Source organism: Motacilla alba, chromosome 3 (assembly GCF_015832195.1).
Source record: "Motacilla alba alba isolate MOTALB_02 chromosome 3, Motacilla_alba_V1.0_pri, whole genome shotgun sequence".
NCBI lineage: Eukaryota > Metazoa > Chordata > Aves > Passeriformes > Motacillidae > Motacilla > Motacilla alba.
The window spans coordinates 48,682,283-48,709,477 of record NC_052018.1 but is presented as its reverse complement, the minus strand read 5'-3'; the positions used below and the strand labels follow the sequence as shown (position 1 = coordinate 48,709,477).

General features: G+C 39.8%; 3 protein-coding genes across 8 annotated transcripts in view; 1 reads left to right on the top strand and 2 right to left on the bottom strand.

The window, feature by feature from the left end:
- Positions 1-235: 235 nt before the first annotated feature.
- RWDD1 (RWD domain containing 1) lies at positions 236-11,042 on the bottom strand. The gene is made up of 7 exons (XM_038130356.1): positions 10,861-11,042; positions 9,147-9,212; positions 7,796-7,926; positions 6,654-6,797; positions 5,536-5,668; positions 4,372-4,434; positions 236-2,658 (listed from the first exon to the last, which is right to left on the bottom strand). Exons 1-7 carry the CDS (start codon positions 10,931-10,933, stop codon positions 2,546-2,548), a joined length of 723 nt encoding a protein of 240 aa, XP_037986284.1. The 5' UTR covers positions 10,934-11,042; the 3' UTR covers positions 236-2,545.
- TRAPPC3L (trafficking protein particle complex 3 like) overlaps positions 10,933-27,195 on the top strand; it is a 30,836-nt gene continuing 14,573 nt past the window's right edge. Inside the window, exons 1-3 of the mRNA XM_038130344.1 lie at positions 10,933-11,311; positions 22,389-22,610; positions 24,474-24,571. Coding sequence (XP_037986272.1) covers positions 10,955-11,311; positions 22,389-22,610; positions 24,474-24,571 — 677 coding nt within the window. The 5' untranslated portion in view covers positions 10,933-10,954. The remainder of the gene's footprint in view (positions 11,312-22,388; positions 22,611-24,473; positions 24,572-27,195) is intronic.
- CALHM4 (calcium homeostasis modulator family member 4) lies at positions 13,132-27,164 on the bottom strand. Of its 6 annotated transcripts, none has more exons than XM_038130346.1 (6): positions 23,870-27,164; positions 22,920-23,139; positions 19,530-19,678; positions 18,677-18,794; positions 15,875-16,115; positions 13,132-15,102 (listed from the first exon to the last, which is right to left on the bottom strand). In XM_038130346.1, exons 4-6 carry the CDS (start codon positions 18,709-18,711, stop codon positions 14,698-14,700), a joined length of 681 nt encoding a protein of 226 aa, XP_037986274.1. In that variant the 5' UTR covers positions 18,712-18,794; positions 19,530-19,678; positions 22,920-23,139; positions 23,870-27,164; the 3' UTR covers positions 13,132-14,697. The 6 variants fall into 6 exon arrangements, with proteins under 6 accessions (XP_037986274.1, XP_037986275.1, XP_037986277.1 ...); XM_038130347.1 differs by having other exon boundaries at positions 22,920-23,115; XM_038130349.1 differs by having other exon boundaries at positions 25,835-27,164.

The following is a 27,195-nucleotide window of genomic DNA, read 5'->3' as shown; positions in this document are numbered from 1 at the left end:
TGCTTTGGACTGAGGTAGTTAAAAACAATGTCCAATAAAGGTTGTCAGCACCAGGATTTTAAATTACAGTAATTCTGTCAAAGTTTATAAATGGGGTTTTATTCAGTTAATATGAATTAATTTTCAATTTAATCCAAAGTAGATAAGGAAATTTAAATATCCCAGCTAAAAAAACCCTTCTCTCTGCTCTCTTTAGCAAACTAACACACACACACACACACACACAGAGCCAAGCTTATTCTCAGTCAAATTCCCTTTTTATTTCACAGATGTTAATTGCTAACAAAGCTAAACAAATCTGCAGTTCAGACTGAGTCGCTAGAACTTCTTCCAGGGACTTGGAGGAACAGACTTTATGCAATTTCTTTGTCACTTCAACCCTTATTATTTCCTCTGCTTTGAAATATAACAGCAAAAACACATTTTCACTTGTTTTACATAATTTTAACATTTTTAAGCTATACATTCTCTGCATGAAAACCAATAAATATGTTAGTGTGAAAACAGACTAGAAAATTTCATTATTCTAGAAATATAATTCATGAGAAACTTTCTTTCATATGTAGATGACTTATCAGCGATCCACTTGGAAAATTTTCTGATTATCACATTTGCACAGACTACACAGGATTCTTGGATTTGGTCCAAATTTAGAGAGCTCCAATTAACTCCTTTTATGAAAAAACAGCAGTTTTAAACATACATAGCTGGAAATGGAAAGCAGCCTTAGGAATTAAATGGGGTTTTATGCAGCTGAGTTGAGACATACCAGAAATAATAAGTTCAGTGCTGAAGCGCATTTTAAAGCATCCTAGCAATTACACAGGAAGCTGGATGTAGTAACTATGAAGCTTTCAATCCAACTGTCTCTTTGGAAAAGACAAGATTTAATATCACATTAGCTCACAATTTTTTAATGTATCTGGTAACTCTGTTGGAGCACAGATCCTGCTTATTGCTTTGAAACATAAAACATTATCATTGAGACCTAGATTCTTATCTAGGGTTTTTAGTAGCCAAAATTAAAAAGATCAAAGGGACGACAGTAGGAACAAAGGCACATGGTTAATTTATAAAAGTATTTACAGGGTACTTGAACACTTACTTCTATCTACTAGAAATTCATTTACCTTGAATGAAAAGGGAAAAAAAAAAAAAAGGTAAAAGGAGGTCATCCTAAACAGATGTTCTCGAGTGATATGAGCAGAGAATCTTATAACCATTAAATTAATTCCATAATTAAACTTCTCATCTTGACTATGGAATTTTCAAAAACTAAAATTCATAAATTTAATATTCCTCTAAGCAATGTGATACTTTAGTGCAACCCTCTTCAAAGATTGAAGCTGGCACAGTTAAGGCAGTCGACTAACAGTGTTTAAAATTCAGCACACAGTGTTTAATCATTGAGATGCCTGTCTGTTTGGAAAGCTGTCTTTTGACACCATCATCCTTCTAGCGCTGCAGTTTCAAACACAGCATGTTAAAACACTGCAGTTCTTGCAGTGTTTGAGCTTTTTTGGAGGTGGTAAGGGAGGAGTCTAACATCCGTTAGCTCCAGAAACAGCTCTGAAGGATGGGCAACATCCCCAAGTTGATGTGTAGCTTTACTGCATTCCGTGCTAACCTTCACAGGCTGCCAACACAATGCTTCTAAAACTACACCAGTTACATTCAAACCTATAGAGCACTCTGTAAACCCTGCTGCTGTAATGTGCACTCCACTCATAGTGTTTCAATACAGTCTGCTGCCAAAAGCAAACTAATTTTCCTAAGGTGGGTTTTGATTTTTCATAGAAGTTCATTGAGGCACACATTCAAAAAAACCCAAACCATCTCTGAATAAACCAACCAAACTTCAAGAGGCTTCACATTCTGATTTTTTTCCCCCTACTGACTTGAACTCACCATTTTGAAAATATAATTCATGACTATGGCAAAAAAATTCATTATAATTGTATGGAAATGGTTTCCACTAGACTTTAATAAGGCTATACAACAAAGGTGACTAGTGCTGTCTATCTACAGCTGATAAATTGGGGCACCAGGACTGACTTGAATTATTAAAAAAATTCCACAGGAGGAACAAAAAATAAATAACTACATAGTATGTGATCCCTTTTATTCACCAAAGCTGCCCATGTTTATCCCAGGTGGAAGACAGCAGAAAAGCTGCTCAGCATTCAGATGCAGGTGTGTTTAGTGCTTGCTGTAACATCTTTCCATCTTGCATGTTGCCACATCTCTTCAAAGGACAATTACAGAAGTAGGGAGAAAAAAATAGAGAAAATAGAAAAGCATTTTCAGACAGATCAATGTTTCTCAAATTTTTCATTTCAAATATTGAAGTAAATTTATTTATAGTGAAAGTCATCAGAAGACCATTCTCCTGGATTTAAAATATGTTGTTTTTTTTTCTTTGGAAAAAAATTAAGAAAAAAGAAAAACAATACACATTACTAAAACCACAGATGCTGTGGCTTTCCTGCCTGCCCCTCTCTCCTTACATATGTCCATACTGATGACAAAATCAGTTCAAGTAAGTCTAATCACTATCTAAATTAACAGGGTTGTAGTCAGGGTCGTCCTCTTCATCCTCCAACTCTAAATCATCCATTTCTTGGAATAAAGATTCATCAACCTCCACATTGTTTCCAGCTGTAAGGAACAGAAAGATATTTTAATTTCATGCAACAAGAAAAACATTAACAATAACAAAACATACAAGATTTTTTCATATTAGTTCTTCAATGCAGGTAGCTGCTAACTTACTTGGCTTTTATACATCAAATAGATATGGAAAAGTAAATGCCACATTTTATCTGTTTACAGGTGAAGTTTTGTTTTTTTTTTTTATCAAAACCCAGTCAAGAGAAATGTCACACAGAACTTCAGAATTCACTGGGAGCATGAAATTAACATTTACATTTGCCAGAAGCAGAGATTCTTTCTCCCCAGGACAGCCAAAGCAGGAGCTCAGGACCTCACAGCTGGAATAATTACTACCATCCCGGTGAGATAACAGGGTTCATAAAAAATTCCTTACAAACCATATACTGACATGCATGTATTTGCTTTCAGATTTAAATTTTACAAGCAAGATGAAGCTTTGGCTACTTTCACATTTTCTTCTGAAAGAGATGCTGCTGACCTAAAGATAAAACTCCAGGACTGCTATTTTATTTTTATGTATCAACAGTGACATCTTCTGGTCACCAAATAAAGTTTCTATTACTTCACTGGACTTGAAGGCACCTATACAAGATAATGCCATTATCCTCTGAAAATTAGTAGTACATGCTACTGTAATATTAAAACAGACTTAGTAACCTGTTGCATCTATGACAGAATGCAAGCAGCAATAAGAATGGGAGTATTAATCACCACTAGCAGCAGGATTACAAATTAATACATTAATCCCAAATCATCTGGGCACAGAGCCCAGGTAGAGATCTGTTCCTCCTTTGAGGCAGCCAAATGTGCCATCAACAAACCATCTTCAATTTAGGTATTTTGTAGGAAGACAAGATTAAATTATTCCCTGTTAAAGAAACTAAACTTCACCATAACTACCATTTCAAGTTTATACTCACTGACATTCATAAAACTTCTTTTTTACTTATAGAGAAGAATCTTGACCCTCTTCTGCCTGTGTTTTGTGATAGATACCAGCAGACAATGCAGCTGTATTAAAGAACTCTCTTACCTCAAAACTCAGGTATTTTAAACTAGGATACTAAAAAACGGTACAGCAAATTAAACAGGTACATTACTGTGAGTATATATGTTTTTATGTGCTTTATCTCCAACTGGTTTTCCAAGTTTAATATTTTTCTGGCACAGGCTTACAGAATTTTCATCTGGCACCAGGTCAGTATTTTAGTAAGGTAACAGACCCATCTGCAGAAACCATGATAAAGAACTGGGTTGCACAGAAGCCAGTAACATTTATTTTGACCTGCAAGATGTTGGTGTTGAGGTTCAGAGAAAAGGTGACAAAAAGTTCAAGACCTATGCTTGAAGCCAGGGAAGGCTGGCTATTAGAAAAAAAAAATCAGGGCTGAGTTGGAGCTTTTTATTTTGTTTTTGCTTTTTTTTTTTTTGTTTTGTTTTGCTCCCACTCCAATCATTTAAATGTAAGAGGCAATGTAAGTAAGATCACCTCAAGCACAAGGCTGTAAATAAATACACTTTATCATCTTGAAAAGGTTTTGGGAAAAGTTAAAATTCTGTTCACTCTGCAAAGTTCTTCCAATGTAAAGGGGATTCTGATAAAAGATGTTAAGTTAGAAATGTAACACAGATTTTGCTTAGGAATTCTGACCTTTTTAAGCCACTGACTTTCAGTAGTGAAATCAAATAGGAATTTACCTTCCTCCAAGAACTGGATGTCAGAGGTGTCAAGGTTGTGATCCATTTCAAACAGCTGTTTACCTAGAAATAAAAACCAATATATAAGCAAGTACAGTTCTGAAGCAACTATCAAACCAAGGCAACAACAGTCAGCATATGTATTTTAGTCTTTTCAAATCAACCAATTCTAGCAGCCTTTTGTGTTTTTAACTGCTCATTTCTGTAAGCTTCCCATTCTTTTTTTTTTAATTCATCCAGGATTCATCCACGCCAGCAAGTTAAATGGGTCACTGTAATGTTACTAAGACTTTAATAATGGGGGGGCAGCAAAAATTTACACCCCACAGCTTGTGTTCAGTCCTTATTGCTTCAGTCTTCATCTTGCATTCCACAAGAAATCCTCTGTGGGAACTGGGAAGGAAATCAGCTGACTCCTCCACCTTTTTTCATATATTCTCCCATTCAAAAAGCAACTTGGATCTACACAAATCACCAGCTCCTACACACACAGCGACTACACAGAGCTGCGAAGGCATCATCACAGAAGAATGAAGCTTTTCTGACTAGGAGGGACAGGAAGAAAACCTCAGGACTCTTTCCACATAAATCATCTGTCTTCCATCTACATTGCTCATGCAAGCTTCCACAAACACGACTGCTTGGTGTCCATGGTAATGCTGGAATTACATGAATGACACCCAAGCTTGGTTTTGGTTTTCTAAAGGGAAGAGTTTATAAGCTACATTTGTATAGAGAAAAACAGACACCACATACTAACAATACTTTAAAGAACAGGAAAACTAGAAGCCCAATTTCTGTTATCTCATCTTTGCAGATTCCCAAATGCCTACCCTTCAGAGACAAATCAAGCACATCCCCTGTCCTGTACAGCTTTTTATGAAGCTTAATACCATTAAAATTTCCACCTCTGTCAAATTTCATCAAAACTAGCCAGAAGTGAGGAGAAAACAGAAAAGTGATACAGCATGACCACAATGGTTATGTTTTTTTCAGGTAATCAGGTCAAAAGTAGATCCAGCATCACAGGTGAATCAGTTCAAAACTAAACCATGCAGACTATGGAGCAGGATGCCAAGAGCTATCACTTGTGTAAAAACTTTGAGACTTGTTAGTATAGGCTGGTAGCATTGCAGAAATTTCACAACCAGTATTAAAACATACCGCTTAGCTTATTTTTGCCTGCTTGTTCTTCTTCTTTCATTTTTTTCCTTTTTATTTCTAGAAGCTCTGCATCAAACTTGGCTTTCCAATTAAGGAAATTCTCAATGGTAACAGGAGTGCCATGAAAACGTTGCTGGAAGAAGAGAAAACAGGGCTGCAAACACAACTTGCAAAGGTTCAGGGGAAGATAAGCATTCTCTTAATTATTTAAATTACAACACTCCAGAAACACTGCTTGCTGTAAAGTCTTCTGAGAAATTAATCCTAATCCTGAGAGTACATAAAGAACATATTCTTGTGGGTTTTGTCATGGGATTCTCTCCTCAGAGAACTATAATGAGATGAAAACTCTAATGGAAGAACCCTGCATACTCCTTTTGGACCTAGAGTGCAATAGTTCACAACTCCCCACTAATATAGTTTATTTATAAGTAGGCAGCACTTCTTATCAACCCTTAAGTGCAATCTACACTGAATTATTGCCCATTAAAATACATTAATCCTTTTATATTGCTGAAACAGAAAAAAAAAATTATTTTTTCTCAGAAATTTATTTGCCAATTTTCAGAAATACAGAACCTTCCAAGTCCCACCACCTGCCAGCTATTTCTCAGAAAGTGAGTGAAGACTCATTAGCTGGACTTAGCACACTCCACGAATGGTGAAACTATTGTACAGGAGGGCAAACCAGTCTTGAAGACTGGTCCCACTGCTTCCACCTATCCACTCAGCCTGCCAAGGAAGACAGCCTTCCTCAAACCATGCAGCCTGTGTGCAGCATGACATATTTCAGTCTTTTCTGTTCCCCATTCCCTCTTGCTTACCCTTCTTCCAGCAAAAAACTGTCTACAGCAAATTTGATTTCATTTGGGAAAAATCCCTTAGGAAGTAATGCTAGACGGGACTGTGAACATGCAGTTAGACTCTAAAAAGACTGCTTAAGAAAAAAAGGGGGAAAAAAAGATCACTTAAGCTCATTAAACAGTCTTCTTATGTTTCAATTAAATAATCTTTAGAATAGCTGTTCCTTTCTCACTAAAACTGAGAACTGCTCCTGCATCATACCAATGCATTTTAAAGCTAGAAGTCTTTTTAATTGAAGACATTATTTTACATACCTTCTCTTCTTCCTCTGCTTCTCTTTCTTTCTGTTTCTTCTCTTCTTCTCTTCGTGTTTTTATTTGATCCACTATTTCATTTAATTTCTCCTGTACTGCTGAGACTAGAGTGAAGATCATTACCATTCCTAAATTTTCTTCTGCCTACAACACAAAGAAGGAAACTTCAAACAGAAGAACCTGAATGCAGAAATATGTTTATAGAAAGCAGGATGTTGTGCAAATGCAAAGGGCACAGCTGACACATTCTGCACCAGTCTCAAAAACTTGTTGTAAAATTCAAATTCAACTAGCCAGTTAATCCAGTCAGTTATCCCCAAATGGGTGTGCAGCTAAACACAAAGATGAATGTCTGTGATTAGGTTATTAACACATTATAAATATCTTACAAAAGGCTTTTTCATGGATAAAACAAAACCTACAGTAGAAACACAACTCTAAAATCTGAATATCATAAATCATAAGACACAAGTCATTCAGAACCTTTATAGTGCTGGAACAGTTTATTCCTTAATTCTATTACATGCTGCTTTGAAATGCAACAGTTTCCCAGGAAAATCAGAAAACATCAGCTGATGGAAGGAAGTTTATATGAAGTAAACTGAAAATTAAAAAAATGCCCATTAAACATATTATGGCAACTTTAAGGCAGTGAGGACTTGTCAGAAATTCCTGAAACCAAAGAAGTGCTTCCTTCTTTCCTTCTCTCACTGATCCCAAAGGCTGATGAGATCCACCCCACCCCCAAACAGTTATGTTATCAAAAAGAATCAAGAATCAATGTGGCATTTTTTTAATATTTCCAAATGAAACTGAGGTGGCTTATTTTCACAAATACTACATATATAAATATATACACACACAGTTAAACAAATTCACCTTAAGCTAGAAGGAAGTGGAAAAGAGGGGAAGCCCTAGTGCACTTCCATTTCATTATTCTACATTATTGCACACACTGAATTAGCCCTATATCACACCTCAATGATGTCATTCACCAAACTCAAACCATGAAGTAAGTCCCTATATTATGGAACAAGTTTCAAATCAGTAGCAGATACCTCTGATAAAAACTGATTTGAGAGAGAAATTCCAGCCAATGTGACCAGTGGTATCAAGCTATTCCAAGATATTGTTTTCCTTACCTGCTGCTCTAGCAGTTTTATTATGTCCATGACATCATTATCATCAAGATTCTCCTGTGAGACAATTTCATACAGTGGAGTTTCATCAGGGTATTTTTCTCTATAGGTAAATTTAAGGGTTGTTTGGACAGCTAAAAGATAAAGAAACACATATTCCTATGGTGATAACTCTGTATAACTTTAATGGTATGTTTTCCTACTGCATCAACAGCCTGAAGATTACAGAATATAAAATATTCTTGCCTGTAAGGAACAGTTTTCTTACACAGATGTTAAAACAATATGAACAAATTTAAATATAACCCAAGAGTTCAAAGAAATTAAGATGATAAAGTTTACACTTGCACCAACTATTAAAACCTACTCATGTCTGAAACATCTTTAGGGAAGACTGAAAAACCTTCTGTGGTATGACAGGTACTAGAGCAGTAATCTCCCTTAGATTCTACTTAAAAGCTGGAAAACAGCAAGAGTCGTAATAACAGAACTAGAGAAAATCTCAGCATATTAACACCTCAGGTTCTGTGTGACTGGGTGAAGTATCAACCTCTGGGTTGGGTTCCAGGGCTCCACACTGTGGACAAACACACTATGTCCAGTAGAAGTTATTAAGCAGAGAACTGCCTAAGAAAAATGCATTCAATATGAAGCTGCCCAGAGCCAGGGTAACACGGAAACTAGGCAAAAGAGAATCAAGTTCCTTTTACACATTCTCGCAGAATACCAGGGAGAAGCTTTCCCTTAGCTCCAAACTCACAGTCCTCGGCAGCACAGCAGTCTGTACAGCACAAACACCTGCTCTAAGCAGGACTTACTCCTTTCAAACTAAGTAAGGCAGCACCAGTTTATTCATTCTGTTATAGTATTCAGAATAGCAGCTTTCAGACCTGCTTGGCGTAAGGCTTGCTACAATATGCCCACACAATTGTTGGTACTCAAAAAATACAGAGAGACTTGGGACCCACAGCCTTCTGCTCTGGAACTGCTCCTTAAGGGCTGCACAGTCACAGCACACAGACTCAACTCTCCCACGTAGCTGGCACACACACAGTTGCCAGAAAACAAATCCCCTCACAACATGTCTGTAAGACACTAGAAGGATGGTGACAACCATAATTTTTGAAGCTACACTACAAAGCCTTTGAGATTCAGCAGAAAGCAGTCCTCCAGCGACAGCATAACGTTTCTACAAACTGAACAAGGATCACCCAAATCCTTGAATATATTTGCAAAGGAATGCTTGCTGTACCAGGCCCCTACAAGGATCGAAGTGGAGGTATACACAGCTGTTGGTGATAGAATTAGATTTAAACATATACAGAAGTTTCTGAGTAAGACATGATCAACTTACTTTCATCATTTTCTCCAGCTTCAGATGTCACAGTGATTGTGAAAGTTGTTGGCTTCTCTGACAATACTGTTCAAAGGAAAAAAGCAAGAGTCAGGGGGAATCCTTAAATCAATTACTTCTTCACATCAGTGAAACTGAACTTCTTAAAGACTTATAAAGAAAGTAAGCTCTCGATACAGTGTTAAGGGCCTTTTTAACTTATTAAAGTAATACTTTTCAGTTAACAGCTATTTTCCGTATTATGTGATGCCTGGAGTCTCTTTGAATGAGACATACATCATCAAACAATACCAAAGGGTTTCACTTCTGGAAAACTTTCTCTTCTGGAGGTTTCACTGTTCCAGAAAGTACAAATCAAATCAAACAACTTCTGGTAGTGCACTGACTGCATGCAGAAAGCTACCAAAGTTGATTTGCTTTACTGCGCTAAATGTGCCTGATGAGCATCCAGTGCACTCTTGACTGTGGACTATTTTTACAGTATGTCTGCACCTATATTTAAAACAGCTTAATGCAAGAAGCGCTACTAACCAAGCAACGTACTAGAATGAAAGTGTGTGAATCAGGCAGCTAGAACATAGACAACACAACATAGCAAGAGTTGTGTCAGGCATTTCACAGGCTAAAAACCTCATTGCCCAATTGTGGGTTGCAGACCACATACCCATGTAAGAGGTGCTCTGCATCTCTGTTATAACCCATGCCCAAATTAGTGTACATGCTCTCGAAGTATCAACTGAGTTTTGCCTCATTGCTAATGTACTACTTTATTCTCCTCTCTTCTCTTGGGCATAAAAGCATAACATGAGTGAACAATAACTCTGAGTAAGCATCAGAGTAAAGGCTGTATGAAAGAATATGACTTCCATATCAGTAGCAGATATCCAGCATCCCCAGCTACCAGAGATTAATTTATATACCTTTAAGTAATCTTTAACATAAAACCGAAGACCTGAAAAGATTTTCAGATTGAAGCAATAGGCAATTATACTGGGCAAATGTTTGTCTGGTGAAGTTACTGCCAAGTAAAATGCTGTGGAACTCTAGGTAGAGTAGACACTGTGCAAGAAGGAAACAGAAAATGCCCCGATTTTTTCACTGTTAATATTCTTTGGATACAAAATGCAAAAAATCCTGTTGGATTAGGCAGCATTTGGATATTCTTGATTGTTTGATGGTAAATTGAAAATCCTGAAAAACTGATGAACCAAAGTATCCACAACACGAAAGTTTCAGCAGTATAACATGCTGCACCAGGGAATTAAAGCTTGCCTTTTTTTCACCTGCAACTTAGTAAGGCAGGTACTGGCAATACATTTACGGAGGAAACATCACCTTTAAGCACCCCAAAACATCCCGTGCCTCACGACCGCGACAAGCTTGCTACCGGACAGAAAAACCGGTCGGCACACAAACCAATTCCCAGGGCTGCATCTTTTGAAAGGCTTCTCCGAGGAGCATCCTTCCAGCGCAGGGCACCGGCTTGCCCACGCCGGGCTGGCTGCTGTGTAAACGCGGCAGCGCCCACGGACGAGGCCACAGAGGCCATCGAGCGCTTCACTTTTCCCGGCCAGGGAAAGCGAACCAACATCCCGAGCGCCCAGCCGAGCCGCGCGGCTCGGCACCCCCGCGGGACCCGCGCCAGCCCCGCCGCGGCCTCCCGCTCCTCCTCCCGCACGCCGGCCGCCGCCGCGGCCCCGGCGCGGCCCCGCACCCGTGAACGAGTCCGGGTAGATGGACTCCAGCGCCTCCAGCTCGTTGCGCTGCTCCTCGCTGTAGTCGGTCATCGTGGCCCGCCGCCCACGGCCATGGGCCGCCCGCAACGCGACGCCGCCGCCACCCCCGCCCGCGCCTGCGTTGTCCCGGCCCCGTCCCGGCCCTTCCTAGCATGCCTCGCGCTCGCGGTAGGCGGGAATGCCGCCCCTGGGCTGGGCTGGGCTGCGCCCAGGGAGGCGGTGCGGCTGCCATGGCGGGAGGCCGCGGCCGGGCGGCCGGTCCGACTGGTGCCCGCTGCCCCGTCAGTGCCAGCGCTCGCTGCCTGGCGCTCAGCTCCGGGCAGGACGGATCCTGCTGGCATCGCCCGCGCTGCTTCCCCGCCCCTCCCGGGAGCGGCGGCCTGGGCAGGGCTGAGGTCCGCAGTCCGTGTGCTGCACAGACTAGCGATGGTATGGCTCACTCTTCCCTTCCCTTGAAAATTTACAGGGATCAGCAAACTGAAGGGGATTCAAACCCGATGCTCTAGGTATTGCGTAAGGGTACCGTGAAGGCACCTGAATGCTATTTCTGCCAGAAATGGGAGGTTTATTAGATGCAGCTGGTGATTTGCAGCATGAAGTTAACAGCGCCTACAAACTTCCCAGGAAACATTCACCGTGATTTCAGGAGTCCAATCACACGGGCATTGCCATGAGGTGTGTGCAGAACAGGAGTCGCCAAGGCTAACGATACTGGGAGCTGCCATGCTTTGGGGTTACCTGCCAGGACGAATTTAAGACTGACGAGGGTTAAACAACAGCAGACCCTGATGGGTACATGGTACACGGAGTAAGTTGTAAGGTGCATCCCATTCCTTGCCCCATGGCTGGCAATTTTACCACAGATACATTTCATAAGCCCAAGGTTTCCAGAAAAGTTACCATGGGCATAAAGAAAATAATTTTCAAGTGAGCAAACTGGAATTAAGTAGATTATCGGGTAAGATTACTCATTTTAGCACAGTTTGACTGCTTAGCTGTACCAACTCATAGATTTGTCTGTAATTATGAATTCATTTAAAAGCTGTGCCTTCACTACCAATCCATGACATGTTTCAAAGAGCTGAGGAGTAAAGGGAAGTACTGCAAAACTTAAAATACTACATCTGTAGTACTATGGATTAATATATGCTAACAAAGACTGTAAGTATATTGGCAGGCTGACTTCACAGTGACAGATAGTATTTGTACTTAGTATTTTAAATTACATATTATGAAAAATACAGGGCAAATAGTAATCAGGACAAAATCAGAAGCCATGAAGCTTAATTTAAAAATCCGGTGAGCAAGATATAAAAAGAATTTTACAGGTTACTCTTAACTGCAAATATTGCATCATTTTGTAGTAGTACTGTAAAACAATAGAAGTGGAAAGAATTCACATGGACTAAAGACAGTAGGTTTTTGTCATTTGGATCCAGACATCAGCATAGAGGTTTTCCATCAAAACCTTCAAAACTCAGCTGCATGTGTTCCAGAGTACAGTGTTCCATCTTAAATTTAAAAAAGCACAAATATTTTTAAAATTAAATCAGAAGTTGTGAAGTTGTGTTTACTACCAGAGGTACTTTGTTTCCTAAGGAGTTCACATAAACAGTGCAGCCCCATTACCTTTTATTAGGTTTGCATGGCCAGATTTTGGTAGCAGGGGTACTACAGGCGTGCCTTCTGTGGGAAGCTTCTAGAAGCTTCCCTGTGTCCTACAGAGTTGATGCCAGCCAGCTCCCAGAAGGACCTGCCACTGAGTACCAGCAGCAGTGGTGGCAGCACCTCTGTGATAATAGGTTTAAGAAGGGAGAAAAAAGACCCTGAGCAACAGAAATTACAGCCAGAGAGAGGAGTGAGAGGAACAGCTCTGCAGATGCCAAGCTCAGTGAGGAAGGAGGGAAGCAGGTGCTACAGGCTCTGGAGCAGAGGTTCCCCTGCAGCCCCTGGTGCAGACTCTGGGGAGGCAGCTGTGCCTCTGCAGCCCAGGGAGGTCCCTGGTGAAACAGATCCACCTGCAGCCCCTGCAGGAAACCACACCAGAGCAGGTGGGTGCCTGTAAGAGGCTGTGACCCCCACTGGGGGCCTGTGCTGGAGCTGACTCCTGGCAAGACCTGTGTAGAGAGGAGCTCCCACTGCAACAGGTTTGCTGGCAGGATTTGTGACCCTGCAGGGGACCTGCCCTGGAACAGGTGGTTCCTGAAGGGCTGCAGACTGTGAACCCACACTGGAGCAGTTCATGAAGAACTGCAGCTTCTGTAAAGGACCCACACTGGAGAAGGCAGTGGAAGACTGTCTCCTGGGAGGAAGTACCCCATGCTGGAGCAGGGGGAGAATGTGAGGAGCCATCCCTCTAAGGAGGAAGGAGCAGCAGAGACAATATGTGATGCACTGACTACAACCCCATTCACTCACACCCCCTGCACCACTGGAGGGGAGGAGGTAGAAAATTTGAGTGGAATTCAGCCCAGGAAGAAGGAAGGTGGTGGGGAAAGATACTTTAGGATTCAGGTTTAGTTCTCATTATCCTTCTCTGATTTCATTGATGATCAACTAATTTCTCCAAGTGGAGTCTGTTTTGCCCTTGATAGTAATTGCTAAGTAATCTCTCCTTGTCCTCATCTCAACCCATGAGCCTTTCCTTATATTCTTTCTCCCCTATCCAGATGAGGAGGGGAGGGAGGGAGCAGTTCTGACTCCTGCATTTTCTAATAAAATGTACTAAATAATTCAATTTTTCTACTTCAAGCCCCTGGGGTCATTTATTAGTAGCAGATAGCATCCTATAGTGTCCATAGCATATGGCTTTGGAACCCACATGTCTACGTGTACAAAAATGGCCAGACATCATACCAAACTGACTTAACACAAAAACATCATTAAGCCTTCTTCAAAAAGCTCAGTTTTTAATCACAGCCATTTTCATGAGGCTAGTATATGTATAAATTACAAGTTTACAGAGGCAAAGCAAACCCTTCCGTACAGACTGAGATTTTTCCCATCCTCATTTGCTATTTGTACAGTAGACAAGCACACAAACACCTTGGAGATTTCGAGTATTTCCAAATAGGAGACTGACCTTGCTATTTCTTTCAGCCAGAATACATTTCAACTCAGTTTGCCATATGTCAGGTGTTTGCTCATACAGCTGCTATGTGTTAACACACCTCCACCATGAGCCTCAGTGGGGATTTTCTCTCCTTATCAGAATTTAAAGTTCTCTCATCATTGTATCTAAACTCAGCCTTTGATGATAAAATTTCCCCATGTGTTTCCTGCATGCTACTGTAGCGCCAGACTTAACTACTAGTTAGCTCAGTGTAGATTACTTATATAATACAGAAAAAAAAAAAGGCAGAAGAGGAGAAATAAATAATTTCTGCCAGGTGTCACTAAAGAAAAGCTGGATAGCTGCCCTTGCTCCATACAGAATGGACCAATTCATAGGATCCAGTCAATGTCTACCTCTTAAAGATCATTTTAATGGAAAGAAAAAAAATTAAAAGCATTTGTAAATAACTTTCTCAGTACATACTTATCCTTTCAGCATAACTATTAGAAAGCAGAGAGCTGAAGCTTGAAATAGCTCACCCTAATCTAGGCATAGATCACCACATCCCACAGGAGTCAAAATGCCATCAGTAAAGGCATCTGTAAGCAGGTACTGAAGGACTACATTAACAAGATTCACTTGCTCACATAATTTATACATCAGTGTCATACTGTATTGGAAAGTTCCAGTGCAGCTCAGGTCTCATATAGAGCTAGACAGGTTCCTGCTTTTCTGCAAAGTATTATGGGGTCTTGGATCTTCAGAGCTGTGTTATAATCCCAGGGTCTTCATCAATCCTCAGATACTTTCCACTTGCACGCTCCTTGAGTGCCCAGTCATGGAGAAGGCTGTAGTCATAGTGCTCCTTATCCACTCGTTTCAGAAAGGCTAGTCCAGAAATGGCCTGCCACTCCCTGAGAGATGGGATACGAATTTCCTTCACACTCTCACTTCCTGGGACAAAGCCAAAGAACTTCCTTACATTCTGCATGGCATAGAGCCTGGAGTGCTGCTCTGTCGCCTCATCGAAGAGCTCCTGTTCATTGTGGACATAGCTGTTCCAGTATCTGAAGTGTAGAAAGCTGAGCGGGGAGAAACAGCTGGCCAGGCAGTAAGAAAGGAACACAGTGATGACTACCACAGCAATCAAAAGCCAGCCAGCCACCTTACCAAAAGAAAACAAAAAAGGAAAATAACTGTTAGACCTGAAAATACTCAATGGTAACTTTTGAGCACCAAAAAATCCATAAGATTATCTTTACTTGCTTTTCCTAAATAATAGCATTAACAAGGTATAAGCTTGGAAGGCATCTGTTACCACCAAACCCAGTCCATGCCTACTGGAGGCAGCCATGTGGTGAAATTACTTGTTCCTTTCAAGTTCAAGATAGTTCTGTTGTGCACATTTAAGAATATTGCTTTCTCAGCTATTATTGTTATAAGATAGGCCATGCAGATTCTAGACTAAATTGGCTTACAGCTTGTTTAAAAAGGTTTTCTCTGAAGTGACAACTTAATGCTTCTCCTATTATCTACTCAGTATGCAAAGTTTTAGAATCGAGTCTGATCTAAACTCCAGGATTTTACATGGGTTCACATGAAGCTCTCACAGCCTGGGCCTCTTAGTCACATTTCTTCTGCTTTAATGAAGACATTTCATACCCTCCCTGGCTCTTGAACTTCCATTTGTCATACTTGGGGTTACTCTTCAGGATATCACATGAGGAAGAATATGTCCTCAGGCAGCAGGTAACAAATAGGACAAGCAGATACAGTAATTTACATACCTAAAGTTCAGTTCCACTTAAAAGAAAAGAACATGCTTCAAAACACACAGAGTTTTGGCGCTCAAGACAGAGGACACTCATCTTGTTTTCTGCCTGCTGAATTAGCTTCACCTCTTACCACCAAGTTTACAGGCAACAGGAGTTACTCACTTGTGACTGGTACCGGAGGAGGAGAATCACTTCATCTCTCGCCCGGGTCAGCTCTGGAGGAACCAGCTGCCTGCAGGGAAATGTAGCCAATATCCTACTGCGTTCACTAGCGGTAACATTAGGAGCAGCTCCATAGTAATGCACAGGGACGTACTCGCTCACAGCACAGATATAATATGAGCCATTTATCAGAGTGACGGCAAGCCATGTGACTGGAGCAACCAGTGCCCTCCCCGTGATGCTGCACAGGACAAAGCAGAGCAGTTTGCACTTCAGCAACCAGTTTGATGAAGTCTCCCTCTCAAAATGAGAGCTTTTGCCCATAACAAGCCTCCAAGTCTGGTTGTTCAGGGCATAGCCAACAATCAGAAGGATCAGTGCAGGCACTCCTAGGAAAGCCAGCCCATAGATAAGGTTCTGTCCAACATGACAGGGACAGCTGAATGTGAAAAAAGAGAAAAGCTGCTGCCCGCCAATTGTCAATATTGCAATTATTGCATTAGCAATAACAACCTCTTTGCCTTTTAGAAAAGTTAACCATTTTGGAAGGAAAGTCATTTTAAATCCTATTCAGTAGTAGCTTTTTAGCTATATTTAACTAGTGGGAATGGCAGAGCAGAATAAACACCAATAGCTCGAAATGAATATCACCAAACAATACCCCAAAACCCCCTGCTAGTATTTCTCCTCCCGCTAATTTTCAGTGGCTTGTTTGCTAGCTTTAAGTATGCTTGCAGACATCCACTGATGCGCTTTAATTGATTCAGTAATTTATCTCAGCTGTTCTGGAAAATTGGGCTTTTAGGCTGTTGTGAGCTTTGCCAGCCCATTGCTAATTGTCTGAAATTAACAATAAATTCCCCCTACCTTTTGGATGGCATACAGTGCTATCAAACTGATTGCTAACCTGTCAGGGTTAATTGCCAAGCTGTTTGCTAATCAACAGTAATTAGCAGAAACATTGCATGAAACTAGGAAAGAAAAAAGGAGCCTTCCAGCTATTCTTCATAAAAGATGATCCAAACAAATCCTTGGCACATGGACTGATTTAAAAAAAAAATGCTTCCACTTTAAAATAAACTTATAAAATATTCCATAAGTAGCACAATGTTTGGATTTCCAGGGCTGTTTGCATTTGTTGTCTGTTCTGGGGCAATTCATTGTCTAAGCACTGGAGTCTGAGAAGTAGTTATCTGCTGGATCATGAGGATTGTAGTGTTTCACCAGTAGGTGGCAAGAAACTGGCGTGTTTCTTTTCGTGACAGTGCTAACTGTTTCCTTTGGAAAGTTGGTTGGAGTCTTTTGTTTGTTTTGGTTTTGTTGGGTTTTTTTCTGAGGGGAGGGTTGTTGTTTGGTTTTTTGGGTTTGGGGGGGGGGTTTATAATATATATAATATGCTACTCACAAAATGTCAAGCCAGCTGGTATTTATACGGTGTGCTTGTGATTACGAGTTCTGAGATTTTCTGCAAGTATAGTCAGTCATAGTCCATGGACAGAGATAAAAATTTTTCAATTAAGCACTTCCACAGCTGGCTTCTGGATATTGAGATAGTTGACCTGGGCTCTTAGCATCTCTCACAAATCAAGCCTTAAGCAGGGGTCTGAAAAATTGAAAACATTTCGTTCTTGATGATTTTCTCTGGATCATACTTTTTCTATGGTCACATTCTCCAGTAGTTCTATACATTGCGTAACCTAGTCTGATCTGAATGTGCAAATACTTGTGTTTAAAGACTGAAAAGTCTGACAGTCTGTCATACTAGCATTCTTACCAAGAAAAGAAAAAAGTAAAAGTTAGCCAGAAAGCTTATGGGGAAATTTGCCTTCCCATTACAGATGTCTGTGTCCAGCATGGGTGGACTTGGTTGTGTGATAGAACAGTGTCTGCACAGCCTCTTCTCTCCCCTTGCAGAGGGAGTTGCTAATAATAAATTTGATCTCAAACAGCGGTTTTAGCACCCATGATGTCTGCTTGGATGGCAGAGACTCTCTCAGCTGTTGCACACAGGGATGGCATGTTACACATGCCTTGCCTGTTCACTAGGCAGGACCCTGTTCCTCCAGTGCACTGTTAGGGTGGACACCTGTTTGTCTCGTCCCCAGTCACCGTTTGGGAAGGAGGTCCTTGCTGGTAACTGGCTCTCAAACAATGTGATGCTGTTACACAAAATTAAAAGCAGTACAGAAACATGCTGAAACATCCAGCAGCACTTTGGCACAGCTTTTCTGGAACTTGTTACATTCTTAGTTGTTTGGACAGAGTATTAGCACAATGAAATCCCAGAGCTGTCTGAATATTGCCATTTTAAATCTTCATTTTCTTTCAGTATCACAGGATTTTCAGTAACTTTTTTTTGGTGCTAGAGACATTATATTTGGAAAAAGAGTCAGTGAAATAAACCTATCAGGCTTTCACAAAATTATTTTAGAAGAGTCTTCCATTGTGCCTCAGTTCATTTTAATATCTCTGATTCCTTCTGAGATTTCTTTTGGAACCTGTGTCTTATTTTGTTTATAAGGGAGGAAGGCTTTCCCAAGCATCACTTGTTTACTCAAGAAACACATTAGATGTGAAACTGAAGTGGTATCCAACACTGAAATATTAATAGTCAGCCTAAGGCTGTTGAATGAGGCAATTTATACAATCAATACAACTTTGTACTTCTGCATTTTCATTCCTTGGCATTTGCTTTCATTGCCTGCTGTAAATGATCCTGCTGGGTCATCCTATTATGGAACAAATTACAGGATTGGATCCAATTAAGAGCTTGGGTGGCACATCAAACCTTTAAGTACTTGCCTTTGCAGAGGAACCCAGGGTCCTGAGGTAGACATTTAGGCTCTTTGTCCAATTTCAAGGAAGAGTTAGGACTGGATGCAATCCAAAGTACCACTACCTGAGGTGACAGCTGGCTGGCCTGTGAGGCAAAGAGATGCTTCTAGCTGACATCTCAGGCAAACAGGATCCATGAACAAACCTTAGTCATGGTTTTGCTTTTCATATTGCAGGGTTCTGTCAGCTTGAACTCCCTGCCAGTAACCTCACTTATGAGAAGGAGAGATTTTTATATATATATTTTTAAGGAGTGAGAATAATTTGTCATTTATTTTAAAACATGGTTATTGGAAGACAGATTTCACCTTCCCATATGCAGCAAACAATTTTTATTCTCCTTTTTACTGAAATAAAACAACCATGGCAGAATAGAGAGATTTCAGCTCCCTTCTGCACCTGGTCAAGTAAAAACTCATTCACTCATCTCTTTCTTCCAAAAGCTCAATTAGTGAGGAGATGTGACTGTGCTGCAAAGAAGCTGTGTACACCAGCTTTCCTGCCATAGTTCTACCAGTTGTACTTAGTTTCACCACAGAGAGGATTTTGATATTTATTGGATCAAAAAAAAGACCAGGATTTTGTTATCTAATGGCCAGGCAAAGGTAGGGAGGAAGAGGGAAGTGATCTTCTATTTTCCATCTGAAGTTTGGAGGAGGAGACTGAATCCTGGTCTCTCTGGTCCTGCACACGTGCTTTCATCACTGAGTTAGCAGTCAAAAGGCCGATGTTCTGTGGCTCCTCTAGCTGCATTTTGAGCTCTATTTTGCATGGATGTCAAACCCACCTATGTATGTTAGAAAGCATGGTATGAAAGTACCTGCATGACAGATTTCCTGTGGGAGTAGAGGGAAGAACCGCCCATGTCCTGTGATCTGCCAGGTCACAGTCTGGATGCAGGCTGCCAAGTCATTTTCATGGTCTCTTTGGCCCTGGGAGAAGTTACTGTCCCCATCACCAGGATAAGCACTCATGAAAAAAAAAAAAAAAGAAAAAAAAAAGCTTTATGTTAAGGGAAGGATAGAAATCTGTTAATGATTTTTTAAAAACTTACATATTTCACTTCAGAATTCAGCTGTGTTTTATAGGCAAATTTATGACATTTTTGGTTCCTGCAGAGAGCAGAAAGGAGGTGCTCAAATCTCAAAACACCCTCTTGAGAAACATAACCTAACCAAGGAAGTTTCAGCAGGTCAAACTGAGAATGATTTCCAGGCAGGGCACTACAGCAAAGTGACAGCAATGGTGTTGCTTTATTTGGAAACGTGGTGAGAGCAGCAGCCACACTGGACGTCTAATGGGTGATATGAGAAACCTGTGTTCAAGTTCTTTTTTTCACATAATTTCAAATCCTCAACACCTACCTTCTTGTCATTCTATTTTCTGTCAGAGAATATTTAATACAAGGACTATCTATCTGAAAAATGAAGACCAAACAAAAACTTGGCCCTGTATTTTACTAATTTGGACACTCACCTTTTGTGGTTATTCCATTCTTGTTTTGGGTCAAAGATTTTTTTTTCACTTTTTTTTTTCTTTTTTTTAGGCTTTCTAAGTAGGCAATATCTAATTTGTTATTTATTTCTGTCTTGCACTTATCATGTACTTAGCTCTGCAGGTATCAGCTTTCCCATAACAGCCAGTCCATTGCAAGAGACAGAGTGCTGGTGCATGTTTTTATATATGCTTTTGAGCTTTGGGATATATTTTGTGTTTGGTTTTTGTTTTTTAGTTTGATGAGAATTGAGAGAACTGATGTAGTCTAATGCTCAAGCCCTGTGAAGACTCACCTTGGGGCTGAAGGCTAAATTTCTCACCTGAAAAACAGGACAGAAAGGGAAATGGAGGGTGATTCTCATGTTCTCACTATTCCAATTGCCTTGGATTACTTCTGAGAAGTATATGTTCAGGATTAAAACAGGTGCCAGATGTGTGCCTACCTCTGCTCTTTTCACAGGGCTGCAAGACAGTCCACCAAGGACTTGTTTCCCTCCCTGGGGCCACTGAATCCCCAGTTTATTTGGACACACCATTTCAGCTTTGTTTTCTCAACAATGTGCAAGCCTTTTGAAATGCAGTACATTCTACTCAATACTCAGCAGTATATGTGTGAATTTGCTTGTGTGCACGTGGGCACGTCTGCATTTTTCAAAGGATGTTGATGTGTCCTTGCCACCGCACTGTCTGGTGCACAGGGTTCCTCATGATTATGGTATTGATAATGCAGGCTGAAGTAATTAATCCATATATATTCTGAACCAGATAACTAGAATTGTGCTCATTTATGAATAGTCTTAAGTGCTTTGTGGTGGGTTCATTAAAGTTGAATTATGCTAATTATAATCTTTTACAGGTTGGGGTTTTTTTTAAATGTAATGCAGTACACTTTCTTGTGGAATATGGGATTACTCTTGTAATGTGGGGCATATTTGATGCCTGTCACCAGTTGGAGACAATCAGAGAAATAAACCCATCTCAGACTCAGTTTAGAAATGCAAGTAGCCATCTAGAGAATTGTAATGCCTGGCTTTTAAAATTTATTAAAATTTAGATATGAGAAGTACCTACAATTGTTTAACCTATAAAATGGAATAAGGTTTTACAGGGTCAGAAAAGCACCTGAAAGAAAAAAAATGGAAGAGGCAATTACATTGTAAAATTGTCAATACAAGTTCATTCTGTGTGAAATAAAAGCAGTTAGGATGACTGAGCTTCACACAGAAAAAGCTGAACATCCTTATTTTTCCTGGTTGAATTGTGTCACAACTTTAAACTACAATTTTTTAAAATAAACTAATCTTCGTTATCCCAGATGAATCACATCTGAATGCCTTCTGTGTATCTGTAGCAGTAAATATCTGTAATTTTATTCTAGCACTGGATCTATTAGTTAATAGAAATTTAATAACAGCATGGCATTCAGAGGAGGCCATATATTTTTACTTCCTTTCCTGAGAGGACTCAGTTGGAATGTATGTGCAGGTAAGTCCTATAAGGAATGACAACTACCTGATTAATTTCTAAATTCACCAGTGATCATCACTGAAGTTCATGGCAAATCAAAACTACCACGTAGGCCAAATTTACCACAGAGGAAAATAGATGAACCTAGCCTGGATATTCATTGCAAGGATATTAAGAAATAGGGGCTATAACAGGTTAAGAATGATAGAATTATAATTCTATAAACCTCTTAGGAACATGGTTAGTGAAAGTACCATTAGCACAAGCTGGCAGCTGTACAGGTACAGAATTTATTCCTCTGGGAAGCTGAGTTCTCTCAATCTGCCCTGACAGCTTTACACAAACATGGTTGTAGCAGTGCCTTAAAAGCCACACTTCCCCAGCTTAGGCAGATATTAACTCACCAGACTACAGCAGTAAGAGTTGGCAGACTACTATAGCTTCTTTAGATTGAAAACAATCAATTTTTATTTCCCTTGTATAGCAGTATCTTGCAATTGTGTTTTATTCTTTAGAGTGGAAGTTTTTAGCTCTCCAAACACCAAAGTCTGATAGAAACTACAGAATAAATTTACTGTCCCTAAAAATGTAAGACCTGTTCTGTTTGACTTCCCATGTGTGCTAGCTGTGTATTTGATTACAAACCATTCCTATGGACAGAGTGATTATGTTGTGGGCAGTGGCAGATCTGTTGCCAGTCAAATTCCTCCCAAAGGGCTCAGTGAACGCAGAGAATAGGAGGAGCATCAGCAGCATTACAGACTGCAGCAAACCCATCTCATGCAAAAGACAGCAGAGCAAAGAGAAGAGAAAGAGGATTGAGAGAAGACTGTGCTGCTTGAGGAAGAAAAGATATAAACCGACAATCAAATACATCTGGAGTTACACAAGCAGCATGTCTCGGTCACCAGGAAGAAAGCAGGAGAACCACAAAATAGTAAGACATTTTTGTAACGTGTTATTCAAATTGTGCATGGAGCAAGAGTAACCTATTATTTTATTGGTGCATTTTGTACACTCCTATTTCTGAACAATCTGAAAGTACTGAAAGGATAGGGATAAGATTGGTGGTACAAGAACAGAGCTGTTGGCAGCATTTATGGCTGCTATTCGTCTTGCTGGGATTCTGTACAGGCTTGGGAAAGAGGGGCACAAAGTTTCTGAGACTGCAATCTGTGCAGAAACGGAGTCTAAGACATTCAAGTATTTATGATCTAAGATACAAGTGCCAGGTAAGTTTATGTACCTTTGCAGTTAGAGTCATTCAATGAAACACAGAGAGAAGGAGATCTCTGTTCTATGCTTGAATGGTTCGATTCCACACAAACCTTTCTTCAGGAGTTTAGAGCCTGTGGGCTTTCTCTATGGTGATTGGTGATTTTTGACAGGAGCTGGGCAGTGGAAAAATTCCAGAAGACTTTAAGACAATGTTGTATCAATTTCTGAAAAGAGGACAGAGGTCTCCACTGAAAAACAAATAGAATAGTGTAATAAAATTACAGTTAATATACCTAAGTTTACAGACAAAAAGTATTCAAATGGATTGCAAGGGTGGCTGATAAATTTGATTACATTGATATATTATGCTTAAGTTTCTCTGAGGTAATTTTCTTGTTGCAACAGAGACTTTTTGCTGAACAATAATAACAAAACAATACAGGACCTGTGTGACATCCATTTACTCCATTGAAAACTAGTTAGTGACAATTTGGCCAAGGGTACAATATTATTTTAAATAGGAGTTATCACTAAAATGAGCTTGCAAATGGTTTTGCTTAAGATTTTGAATAGTGACTTGTTGAAACAGAAACACTGATTCAACTCCAAACTTCTGATGCAAAGGAAGCAGAACTTTCCACCCAGCTGTTCTTACTTTGCCAGTGTGATTTGTTCTGTTGTTTTTATTGGTATTCACTATTATTTTTCCACAGGCTAGAGACAAAAAGCAGCTCTGGTCTGACCACATGTCACAGGGCTGTAGCACTTCCTTTAATTAATTGCTGTCCAAGATGTTTAGTAAGAGTCAATCCAATCTCTCACTTAAAGGACAGCTGCTACTCCTGCTAAATACAGACAGTTGTGCAGTGCATGGATATGATCTGACAGGGCCGGGAGAGAAGGAAACTCTCCTCAAAATTGTTGCACACCTGAAGACCCCACAGTAGTGCTTGTGGCAGGACCAGTGCCGAGATATACCTTTGGTATCTTCAGTTGCTCTCCATGTTCCTTGGGCAAGGGGCTGCAATCCTCACCATCCCTTTTATCTTGTTATTCTTTACCCTTGTACTGAATTATAGTATTTTTTCATTATTCTGAGCTAAATTTTCATCTACTTTTTTACTTTTTTATAGAAAGCAGCTAATGATTTGAATCAGATCAACCCTACCTTTGTGAACTCTTGTGGTACTGCAAAAGAATTAAGAGCTCATTGCCTCTTTTCCTGCTGCTGTTTGTTATTATTCTTGGATGACACTTGACAGAATTTGTCAATCCAGCATACATACACTCAAGATGCAAGAATTACTGATGATAGTAACTCTGAGTATACCAAGAAATGATACTTATGACAACCAAAATCCCTTACAAATTCAAGTGAGAATCAATATAGATTCTGTCATGCTTGAAATATGGATTTCAGTGATTATGCATCCATAGATTTCAGTGATTATGCATCCATGGACAAAAGTTTCTTTATTAATTTGAATGGTATTTTTACTTGCTTTTAATGAGCAGCAGTTTAAAAACATGGAAGTGTTGGATTTTAGCTTGCTTCATTTTTGATTTTCGTATTTTCTGACAGAGCAGAGAACTTTTTGTACTCACATATGGGGCTTTGGTAGCCCAGCTGTGCAAGGAGTATGAAAAAGATGAAGATGTCAATGCCTGTTTAGATAGTATGTAAGTACTGCTTTAAATGTTCAGTTTTATCCATAATGCTATTTGTTTACATATATATTTCCTTTCAGCTTTTTGTTTGTTATCTCACACATTCCAGCATTCTGTCTGTGGTTATAGAGAAGACAGGGAAAAGGTTCTGTCAACAGAAACAACACTAATTTGTGACTTAAGATCAGAAATTAGCTTTTTAATTCTCTGAGGAAAAGTGTCAGTATGTTGTTTTCATAGCTTACACTTGTTCCTTGCTGATCCTTTAGTTATGCTAATTATTAATATAATCTTCTAAATTTCATATCCTATATCCCTCACTGGGTTAGGGAGGGATAAATGAGCCTCTCACCTTTAAAAGACCATACAGAAATGAGTGAGATAGCACAAAATGTCAATGAAGGTGGATTTTTACATGGATAACCTCCTTGGAAAAGGAAGATCCAATGCTTACGAACCCTGTCATCCTGACTGAGATTCCTAGACATTACATTTACCATAAAAATAACAATATAATGGAAAATTGGCCAGAAACAACTTTTTAGCTACTCAACAAGAACATATAGTAAGGCCTTTGGCAGAACAGTTAGGCTTATATTTCTGGGCAAAGTGGACATGCAAAATGGATTTACAAAAATCACAGTAGACAGAATAACCTTACCACTTTACTATTAACCTGAAAGTTTGCAAACTAGCTGTAGTCCAATAACTACCCATGAGAGTAAATTTAAAAAAAAATCATTGTTTGGGAAAAAGAAAAGTAATTTATTCACAAAGTTACAAGGGATAACATCCCTCAGATACTTTTTTATATCCATCTCTCATTCAGATCTGGTGAAAATCATACGTTTAAAATATGCACAAGCTTCTTCAATGATGCCATGGTAGAAATTTCTAGAGAGCAGTTTTGGAAGATGTGGAGACAGATTTTGCTCCTTATGTTTACATTACTGCAGTTGTTTCTATAAAATCTTTTTGTTTTGAGGAAGACTTGATCATATAATGACAGGTTTCATTAAAACTATGTTCATTAAAACTATTTACTTCTGTAATTATGAAACAGCCCAGCTTCACATCTCAGCAGACCTGTGACAGGTGGGGACAGTGTACTTTATCTCTCTCTCTGTGTACATATACAGTCTGTAGTGAGAAGGGTGTTTTCACTGTACAGTTGCCAAGTAGCTGCTTACCAGTCTGTTATTAATTTGACTTTGCAAATCTAGGGCATAGAAGTTGAAATGTATCTAAGTAGTCTTGTATGTCACTAATACATACCTTGCTAAATGCTGATGACCCATTTGCCAATGTTGTTGATACTGATACTTAGGCAGTAGATAAATATTTAATTGTTTCTAGACACATGACATACTGCAATTTTAATCTTCACGCTGCCAAATCCACTTTTTGGTCTTGTCATCATCTCCCTGTTTGTCTTCTAGCCAAAGATGATGTACACAAACCAGTAAGAAACTCCACTGAGTTCAGGCTGCTTCACTGAGGGTGTAGGGCCTCCGACAAACAAGCAAACTCTGACAACATCCACATAACTGGGAATGAAGAATTTCCTAAAAACATTTCTGAGCTGAGTACCCATTCTTATAAAACATTTGTGTAAATGTCTTTCCATTTTTCAGAAAATGTTTGGAGTCACAGCTGTTTTGCACACCAAGAAGTTATTGACCTTTGTTAATGTGTCAGAGCTAAATGAATATTTGTTTTATAAAAATTCCATTATCTTCCATCCCTTTTTGTTTGCTTTTTTTTTTTAAATTGTAGTGTTTTAAATAAAATGGAGGTGGCAGTGTACAAAAACTCTGCATTTGTTGGGGTAATGAGTAACAAAGGGACCCCAGGCAGGTACAAAGGAGTGCTCCTTATTGCCAAAAACCCAGCCTTTTTAAGCATTAGCCTGTTACCAGTTTACACAGTTTTAAGGCACAACAAGCTCAAGTCAACCACCATACACCACGATGCAGACAGGATGTGGACATGTGGCAGTCACACAGCACGTCTCACGTCTCTCAAGTCTCATCTCTGATGTTTCTCTACCCTTATTCCAGCTGAGTCACTCTCCCATAGTTCCCTTCTACTTAGCCTAAGTAACAGGCTGGAGCCACGTTCCAGGGCCTTCCCTTTATAAAGCCTTACCTATTGGTAACGTGTTAACTAACAACTTCTGGATTTTTTTTTTTTTTGGTAACTAGTTAAATGAAGGGAGATAACATGTTAGAAAAAAAAGACAAACAGGTATTTGTGAAGGAAGAGTGAAAAATGAGGTGAAGAGGTAAGAGGAGAAAGTGAAAGAGATCAGGTGTGAGTGGACTTCCTATAGCACCTGAATGCTGCAATGAGGGTGCCCAGGATTGGTGTCTATATATAAATAGACAATGTACAAACTGCGTAGACAATTCATATCATCCTTGCCAGGAGTATCAATGCTTAAAGAAATATGATTCCTTAAATGACTACATGAACAGCAGCCCCACTGTGCTGTAAAATGTGGTAGAAAGAAGAATGTAGACCAACAAAATGCGTTGTCACTGAAGTCCCTCAATTAGGATCATGCAGCTGCTTTGCTGAGGAAGCGCAAGAGACGCATTAGGGAGATGGCAGGTGGTAGGAAGTTTCCCATTTTA